The sequence below is a fragment of the Coenobita brevimanus genome, chromosome 91 (genome assembly GCF_032717465.1).
Source record: "Coenobita brevimanus isolate Jiangsu-jjx chromosome 91, ASM3271746v2, whole genome shotgun sequence".
Classification (NCBI taxonomy): Eukaryota; Metazoa; Arthropoda; class Malacostraca; order Decapoda; family Coenobitidae; genus Coenobita; species Coenobita brevimanus.
Window position 1 is genome coordinate 33,323,210 of NC_137044.1, and position 9,896 is coordinate 33,333,105.

General features: G+C 42.2%; 1 protein-coding gene across 1 annotated transcript in view; it reads left to right on the forward strand.

The window, feature by feature from the left end:
- LOC145411958 (tenascin-like) overlaps positions 1–9,896 on the forward strand; it is a 90,435-nt gene that overhangs the window by 57,597 nt on the left and 22,942 nt on the right. The window contains exon 6 of the mRNA XM_080281928.1: positions 8,653–8,671. Coding sequence (XP_080138054.1) covers positions 8,653–8,671 — 19 coding nt within the window. The remainder of the gene's footprint in view (positions 1–8,652; positions 8,672–9,896) is intronic.

Here is a 9,896-nt window from a genome sequence, read left to right on the forward strand (position 1 = left end):
GCAACAGGTCAACTCTGGAACTATCTTCCTCTGTCTGTATATCTTACTGCCTATGATCTCCAGTCATTCAAATGCAGTGTGTCCAGCATCTCGAAATGAATGAATTTTGAATTTGGCTCTCTGTAATCTAGTTTTTGTTTTTTCTTGGAGGGAACAATTTCCTGGGTCCTGGCCTTTGGTTCCCTCGTCAATGCATAAAGATGCACACAGACACACACACACACACACACACACACACACACACACACACACACACATCTATCTATCTATCTATATGCAGTATATATATATATATATATATATATATATATATATATATATATATATATATATATATATGGATGGAAACCTTTCGGTAAACATAGAGATATTATGAACAGTAGCTTGCCAGTTTGTATGAAGCGAAAAGTATATAACGAATGTATAATTCCAGCTATGACGTATGGTTGTGTGACCTAGAAACTGACAATATCGATAGAAAATAAATTAATCCGTTCTCAGAGAGCAATGGAAAGGTCAATGTTGGGAATATCTTTAAGAGACAGGAAAAGATCAGCTTGGGTGAGAGAGCAGACTAAAGTCAAAGATATTGTGGGGGTTATAAAGGAACAGAAATGGAGGTGGGCAGGCCATATATCAAGAATAAGGGATAACCGATGGAGCAAGAGGCTTACTGATTGGACATCAAGAGAATGCAAGCGTAGCAGAAAAAGGCCAGACAGGAGGTGGAGAGATGAGATAGAGAAATTTGCAGGGAAAACGTGGCAAAGATTGGCTCAGTCAAGGAATTCGTGGAAAAGGTTGGGGGAGGCCTTTGTTCAGCAATGGACTAGTTATGGCTGATGATACATATATATATATATATATATATATATATATATATATATATATATATATATATATATATATATATATATTATGTGTCCGACTTCTGCGCTTAGGCTTCACAGCCTGCTCTCAAGGCCCAGTAGTCCTCATACCATACACCTCTCTCTCTCTCTCTCTCTCTCTCTCTCTCTCTCTCTCTATATATATATATATATATATATATATATATATATATATATATATATATATATATATATATCCACGAGTATATTAAATTACAATTTAAAATAGCTGCATCTGAAAATCATGTCTCGGAGTCCCCAAGGGAGGGGGGGACCATAAATTCCCCCACCATCAGCCCCGTTCCTGGTGACGACTCTGAGGGATGACTGGAACCACTGTTTGACTCACTTCGTCATTTCTGCAACATTCGCGGCCTTTCCTCTAACTTTCTCTTTGTCGAACCTCTCCTCCACTAAACCTCACCTTCTCTTCTTGACAGAGACTCAGCTGTCTAAGGCAACTGACAACAGACCCTTTTCTGTTTCCTCCCACTTTCTCTATACTCATTTCAAAGCCAAAGGTGGATGTTGTGTATATGTACGCAACGATTTATCTCGCTCTCGTGTTCCTGAACTTGATTCTTCTGAATTCTCTACTCTCTGGCTTCGGCTTTCTTGTCATTCTCTGACTAAATATATCTGTGCTGTTTACTTATTCCCTAATTCTACTAACTACCAAAATTTCCTCGACTATCTTACTTCTACGATGGAACACATTCTATCCCTTTCTCTTTTCTCTGAAATCTCCATTCTAGGAGATTTCATTGTTCACCACCACCTTTGCCACTCCTCTCCTTTCACTGATCCACCTGGTGAACAAGCCTGCATCTTTTCTATCCTTAATGACCTAGAGCAGCTTGTACAGCACCCTACCCATATCCCTGACTGCCTTAGAGAGAGCTCCAACATACTTGACCTCTTCCTTACAACTAATCCTTCTGCTTACACTGTTAATCTTTCCTGTCCGTTGGGCACCTTCAATCACAGCCTTATTATCTTAACCTGTCCTATCACTCCGGTACGGCCTGTGGGTCCTCCAGAGAAACATCGTCTGTGGCACTTCAGAGCTGCTGATTGGGAGGCCCTCAGACAGTACATCTTTGATTTTCCATGGAATGATTATTGCATCCATTGCCAGGAGCCAACTAAACGTGCCTTGCGCATTACAGAGGTTATTCTGTTGGGCAAGGAAGCATACATTCCTTTCTCATATCCTTTGACTGATGGAAGAAAGCCTTGGTTATATCACGCTTGTTCTAATGCTGTTCGCAACAGGGTGAGAGCCTATAAAAGGTACCAGATCCAACCCACCCCTGAATCACATCTTGTTTATGCTTCTGCCTGGAATCGTGCTAAGTCTGTTCTTCGCTCTGCTAAAAATAATGTCATCCATACTAAGTGCTGTCAACTCTCCAACTCGAATTCTTCCTGCTCCTTCTGGCACCTTGCTAATAACCTTTCTAACAACTTTACCTCATCATCCTTCCCTCCTCTTTTCTATTCTGATGGCTCAGTAGCTATTTTCTCTACTGATAAAGCAGAACTCTTCGCTCAGACTTTCTTCTCCAATTCCACCTTAGACAATTCTGGTGGTGTTCCTCCATCACTTCCTCCCTCTGACTTCCTCATGGCTGACATTAAAATTTCTTCAGCTGATGTATTTCCTGCCATCACTGGTGTCAGTACTAATAAGGCATATGGGCATGATGGAGTCCTTCCTGTTTTCCTCAAGAACTGCGCTTCTGTGCTTACACCGTGCCTAGGTAAACTCTTTTGCCTTTGTCTGTCAACTTGTGCCTTTCCTTCTTGCTGGAAGTTTGCTCTCATTCAGCCAGTCCCAGAGCAGGGTGACTGTTCTCAACCCTCTAACTATCGTCCAATTGCTTTAACATACTGTGTCTCAAAATTTTTTGAGTCAATTCTTAACAGAAAAATTTTAAAGCGTCGTTCCTATCACAATCTTCTTTCTGATCATCAGTATGGGTTCCATCAGGGAGGCTTCACTAGCGATCTTCTCACTTACCTTTCTGACTCCTGGTCATCCTCCTTTCGGGACGTTGGCGAAAGCTTTGCCATTGCACTTGACATCTCAAAGGCATTCGATCGAGTCTGGCATAAATCTTTAATTTCCTAACTGCCTTCTTACGGCATCTACCCGTCTATCTCTGCCTTCATCAATAACTTCCTTTCTGGTCGTTCTATAGCTGCTGTTGTAGAGGGCCATCGTTCTTCTCCTAGATCTATCAACAGTGGTGTTCCTCAGGGCTCTGTCCAATCACCAACTCTCTTGCTTTTATTCATCAATGACCTTCTAAGCTGTACATCTAACCTTATCCACTTGAACGTTGATGATTCCACCCTTCACCTTTCCATTCGGTTTCTGCAACGTCCATCTCAGCAGGTACTTCAATAAACAAGGGATGAGGCTATGGCACATATAATGTCTGACTTGACTCATATCTCTGACTGAGGTAAAAATAATCTTGTTGTTTTTAATGCATCAAAAACTTAGTTTTTACACCTATCAACCAGACACAATCATCCACACAAGTACCCTCTAAGGTTTAATAATATCCAGCTCAATCCTGCATCATCCTTGATGATGCTAGCGGTATCATTCACTTGGGACTTATCTTGGAAAAGCATATTGGATCTCTTGTAAAATCTGCTTCCAAGAGATTGGGTGTGCTAAGCAGACTCCGTACGTTCTTTACCCCTGAACAGTTGTTGACTTTATACACGGGTTTTATTCACCCCTATTTTGAGTACAACTCTTATGTGTGGGGAGGCTCCCCACATACCGTTGTTCTTAATAGGGTGGAGTCAAAAACTTTTCGTCTTATCAACTCTCCTCCTCTTACTGGCTCCCTTCAACCTCTGTCTCTTCGCTGCACCGTTGCATCTTTATATCTTTTCTATTGCTACTTCAATGGTCACTGCTCCTGTGAACTGTCTGCTTCCATCCCTCCACCTCTACAACTGGTGCGTAGCACCCGCCTAGCAACATTCTCATCCGTTTTCTGTCCAACTCTCTAATGCAAGAGTTATCCATTTCTCCTAGTCCTTCATTTATGCAACATGGCAACTCTGGAACTGTCTCCCTCTGTCTGTATTTCCTACTTCCTATGATCTTCAGTGCTTCAAATGCAGTGTGTCTATGCATCTCGAAATGAACTGACCTTGAATTTAGCTCTCCTTTGTATTGTTTTGTTTTTCTCTTGGAAGGGACGGTATGCGGGCTGCTAGTCTTTGGTTCCTTCTTTCATGCGTAATATATGTATATATATATATATATATATATATATATATATATATATATATATATATATATTGTTAAGAAGAGAAATTTGGTATTTAGGTAGTCTCGTATCTTCTTGACGTTTCTCGATGTTTACGGTGGCTGGTACGAGTCAGTTGCCAGTTTGCCTGTTGTTGTTAGTGTAGTTAGTCTGTAAGTTGTGGATTAATTTTTCTGTTCTTTTTTCTTTATAATGTTTTATTTAAGTGATTGCTTGTTAAATTATGTAACTTAAGTTCATATAGTAAATGATTTGGTGTTATGTAATGTAAGACAACTCTGGCATGTTCTGAGATCTCCGAGTTGTCAACTGTTGTTTTCGCAGAATGTAGAAGTTTCTTAAATAAAGCAAGCTTATATAGGAATGGTGTAGAGACTATCTCAAGTTTAGTTGGGTTTCAGATTAGTTTGAGTGAAGTTCAGTTGGGTTTCAGGTCATTAGGTTTTTAGTTCAGTATGAGTGTAGCGAAGTGCTGTTTGTGAAGTTTGTGAAATGTTGCTGGCAAGCATTAAGTGCAATTGCAGTTGGTGAAGATTATTTTCGGTACCGGGTACTTGTGAAAACAGTAAAGTGTTGTCAGGCATTAAGTGTAATAACAGCGAAGTGTTGTCAAGCATTAAGTGTAATAGCAGTTAGTAAAGTTTGTATAGCTCCAGTGCTTGTGAGAACAGTGAAATGAAGTTGGAAAGCATTAAGTGGAATATACTTGGAAAATAAAGACAGTGAACTTTAAGAAGTCAGTGTTTATTTTCGCCTCAGATGATCTTGTGTACTGTACACTTAAAGGCTGGCCATAGGGAAGAGCAATGCACTGGGCAACATCCTTCTTATACTGGACTACTGGTGTTGGAGCCTGTGGCAGTGTGGGACGAGGATGTAACACTGGTGTCAGGAGTGTGGATTTAGTGCTGCAGTGAGTCAAGCCTTCGACATGGAAGTAGGTGTGAAGACAAGGTCCTCAGCTGGGCAAGAGGTGGAAGTTTCCCTGGCTACAGTCGTGAAGCTAATACAGGCACAGACTGAACAACTAGAGGCACAACGTGAAGAACAAAAAGAACAATATGAACAACATCAAGAGGTATTACAGGAGCAACGGAGGGAAGTACAACTGAGGGTGCAAGGACAGCTAGATGCATTCATGGGGAAAATGAAGGAAGAACAGCAACAGCTTAAGGAGGAAGTACATGCCAAGCCAAAGCAGCAGAAGTATGAGGTAAGGAATAATGTGACAGAGTGCAGACAGCACGTAGATAACCAGTTGAAGCAGGTAGTTGACTATGTGAAGATAATTAGTGAGAAAACTGAGGCTGTAGAGAAATATTGCACTGCTAAGCCTCAGGTTAGTGTACAGGGAGCATATGAAAGGAATGGACAGTGTATGGTAAATCTCGACGGATCCCAAGCATCTAAAGGTAGCAATACAGGGTTGAATAATCAGAATGTAGAAGATTTAAGTCCTGGCCTTAATTATAATGCCCAGTCTTTAAGACCCAAACCAATGAGGTGCATGGCTATAATGGGGGTCCAATTAAACCGAAACCTCTGGAGTTTGATGGCAGAGTATCTTGGGAAGCTTACCGTGCACAGTTTGAGTTACTTGTGGATCAGAATGGTTAGGATGATACACAAAGGGCAGTACAACTTGCTACTAGCCTTAAGGGTGCTGCAGTGGAAATTTTAAGCCGGATGTCAGTGATGGAGAGGAACAGTTATCAGTCCCTAGTGAAGGTTGGTGACGAGAGGCAACAACCAGCCAGTTTTTCACAAGAAGCCCTACTACTGAGGAAATGCAGGAGTACCTTGATGAGTAGTGTGCAAGAAGATGGAAGAACAGATGACATGCAGTGGAATAGGAATTGGAATCATAGGAAGAAATGCTGCCGTACTGTAGTGACAGGGCCAGCATGAGATGAAGAAGACCTGAAAAAGATGCAGTTGGAGAATGGAGAGTTAAAACCATTGCTAGAGTGGCTGCAGCGGAGTACAGTGCGACCAACATGGGATGAAGTTTCCAGGTTAAGCCCTGCAATCAAGAGCTACTGGAGTCAGTGGGACCTTCTTTGTTTGAACAATGGACTACTGGAGTGTCAGTGGGAGACACCCGATGGCCTCAGCAAGTATTGGCAACTGATGGTTCCGAAGAAGATGAGGTCTGAGATCTCGGATGAGTCCCATAACCAGATCAATAGTGGGCACATGGGAGTGAAGAAAACTCTAAGCTGGCTGCGACAGAGGTTCTACTGGATTGGCATACGTCAGGATGTTGAAGAGTGGTGTCGGGCCTGTGATGTGTGATGTGCCAAGAATGGACCCAAGAAACGTGGTTGTGCCCGTCTTCAGCTGTACCAAGTGGGTGCACCGATGGAAAGATTTGTGGTGAACATTGCTGGACCTTTGCCACTCACTGAAAGAGGAAACCGGTATATATGTGTCGCCATGGACTACTTCACAAAGTGGCCAGAAGCCTATGCCATCCCCGATCTAGAGGCTGCAACTGTTGCTCAGGTGTTGGTTGATCAGTTTTTCTGTCATTTTGGGATGCCACAAGAGCTACATTCAGACCAGGGTAGAAACTTCGAGTCTGCTGTGTTCCGTGAGTGATGCAAGTTATTGGGGATCAAGGAGACCTGGACGACCCCACTAAGGCCACAGTCAGATGGGATGGTGGAGAAATTCAATTGGACCCTGGGATAAGAACTGGCCAAGTACTGCATAGAGGGACAAAAAGAGTGGGACCAGAAGTTACCCCCTTGCTGGTGGCATATCAGTTTGCATCCCATGAGTCTAGTGGGTACGCCCCTGCAAAATTGATGTTGGGCCACGAGTTATGCTCACTTGTTGACTTGTTAATGGGAAGACCACTTGGTGAAGAGCTGCCTGCAGACACCAAAGGCTATGCAAAACGCCTTCAGGAAAGGCTGGCTGTGGTACATCATCAAGTGCGAGGAACCTTCATGTTTTCAGGAGAGTGATGAAGTGCAAGTATGATGTCAAGGCAAGTGAGTTGAGCTTCCAGGATGGTGATCAAGTTTGGTTATACAATTGTCGGCAAAAGGAGGGACACTAATCTAAGCTGCAGAGCCCAAGGGACGGGCCTTACACTGTTTGTCCGCTTATAAGACGTAACATATTGAATGAGGGGAGACAGGAAGTCTCGCCCAAAGGTGGTACACGTGAACCATCTGTGACAGTACCATTGGCCAGGACAGTACAGCTGGGACATCTCTGAGGAATCTTCTTTCCCGCCGCCGAGGATGTTGGGGAGGACCAAGGAGCTGAAATGCAAGAGGATGGTGACAGTTCCCCAAGAGAAGAAGTGAATCAAGAAGAGGACCAAGACATTCCTGGAGGAGTGGAGTGTGTGGAGTAGCAAGAACGTCATTGGAAGCAGAATAGAAGAAGACCTGATAAGTTGAAGGATTATTTTGTGTAGAGTTAGATGTTTCATTAGGATTAAGGTTTATGTTTGTATAGGATATACTGTGTAGTTTTCTCGAGACGGCAAAGGACTAGGGAGGGAGTAGTGTTAAGAAGCGAGATTTGGTATTTAGGTAGTCGCGTATCTTCTTGACGTTTCTCGATGTTTACGGTGGCTGGTACGAGTCAGTTGCCAGTTTGCCTGTTGTTTGTGAGTGTAGTTAGTCTGTAAGTTGTGCATTAATTTTTGTGTTCTTTTTTCTTTATAATGTTTTACTTAAGTGATTGCTTGTTAAATTATGTAATTTAAGTTCATATGGTAAATGATTTGGTGTTATGTAATGTAAGACAACTCTGGCATGTTCTGAGATCTCCGAGTTGTCAACTGTTGTTTTCGCAGAATGTAGAAGTTTCTTAAATAAAGCAAGCTTATATAGGAATGGTGAAGAGACTATCTCAGGTTTAGTTGGGTTTCAGGTCAGTTTGAGTGAAGTTCAGTCGGGTTTCAGCTCAGTAGGTTTTCAGTTCAGTATGAGTGTAGCGAAGTGCTGTTTGTGAAGTTTGTGAAATGTTGCTGGCAAGCATTAAGTGCAATTGCAGTTAGTGAAGATTATTTTCGGTACCGGGTACTTGTGAAAACAGTAAAGTGTTGTCAAGCATTAAGTGTAATAACAGCGAAGTGTTGTCAAGCATTAAGTGTAATAGCAGTTAGTAAAGTTTGTATAGCTCCAGTGCTTGTGAGAACAGTGAAATGATGTTGGAAAGCATTAAGTGGAATATATTTGGAAAATAAACACAGCGAACTTTAAGGAGCCAGTGTTTATTTTCGCCTCAGCTGATCTTGTGTACTGTACACTTAAAGGCTGGCCATAGGGAAGAGCAATGCACTGGGCAACATCCTTCCTATACTGGACTACTGGTGTTGGAGCCTGTGGCAGTGTGGGACGAGAACGTAACTATATATATATATATATATATATATATATATATATATATATAGTCATGGTCATAAATAATCACCTATCCTCTGGTTCCCCGTGCTTCAGGTTGACTCATTTATGCGCGGTAAGTCACATCGGAGAAAGAGGGGTTGAGAGGGAGGGACTAGGAAGAGAAGGGAAGGCGGGTGGGGGGGACAAATGATGGTGTGGGGATGGAGTGACTGATTGGAGGGAGGGTAGGTAGGGGAGGGAGAATGAAATGGGACGTGATGGTCACATTATTTGTCTATTTTCTCTCATTTAGGGCATGATATAAATGAGTTACTTTTCGGTAGGTAATGCTGCATTACACCTTGTATAGTGATGTCAGATAACAAGCTTTAGAGTGGTGATATCAAGGGCTGGCTCGTGAGAGAAATATCCTGACGTGACAGATCAATCATTATTGCGGAGCCAGATATTTGTGTTTATCTGTGTATTTTGATTTCGGACACAGAATGGAGTCTGGGTGTAATGTTTCTGTAAGAAATGTCTCCTACCCTTATATGTAATTAATTTTTGGAACTAAATATCTGATGCACCCTATTACATGGCTGTGTCCACAGTAAATATCATCATCCTCTCGGTACACGCCCCTTCTATACAGTTATCATCATATCAACTAATTTATGGCATCTATATGAAAAGGATATTTAAAATAATTTTGCATAAAAGGTAATTATATTTGATGTCTGTGCACATAAGTGGATATAATAACGATATCTCTCATAATCTGTTAAAAGGAAAATGAAACTAAATCCGCCCCAAACTCCTCAAAAATGTCTATGTCAATGTTTACCTCGACACTGGTCAAGACAAAGCAACCAAAAAAGCCTCAATAAGTAGTTCAGTGGCCTCCTGCCTTAATAACCTCTTGCAGTCTTCGCGGCACCTAAAAAAACAATGTTGTTGATGGTCTGCTGGTTTCCTCTGAACAGCTACCACTCGTCGTTGGTGGGCTGGAGGAGGAAGGCCCGTGTCCTCTCGTTCTCTGGCTTCTCCACGTTGACAGTCTGGTTGACAGTCTGGGCCCACACAGTCTCGATGGCTCTGCATTAATAGTAAATTTTGATCTGTCAGGTCAGGATATTTTTCTCAAGAGCGAGCCCGTGATATCACCACGTATCCGAAGCATGTACTGACGCCGCTATACCAGGTATAATGCAGCATTATCTACTGAATATTAACTACTGTATATGATGTCCTAAATGAAAGAAAATAGCCAAACAATGTGACCACTTCGCATTTCATTCTCCCTCCCCTACCAACACTCCCTTCCCTCCCTCACTCCAACCCACCACCATCACTCG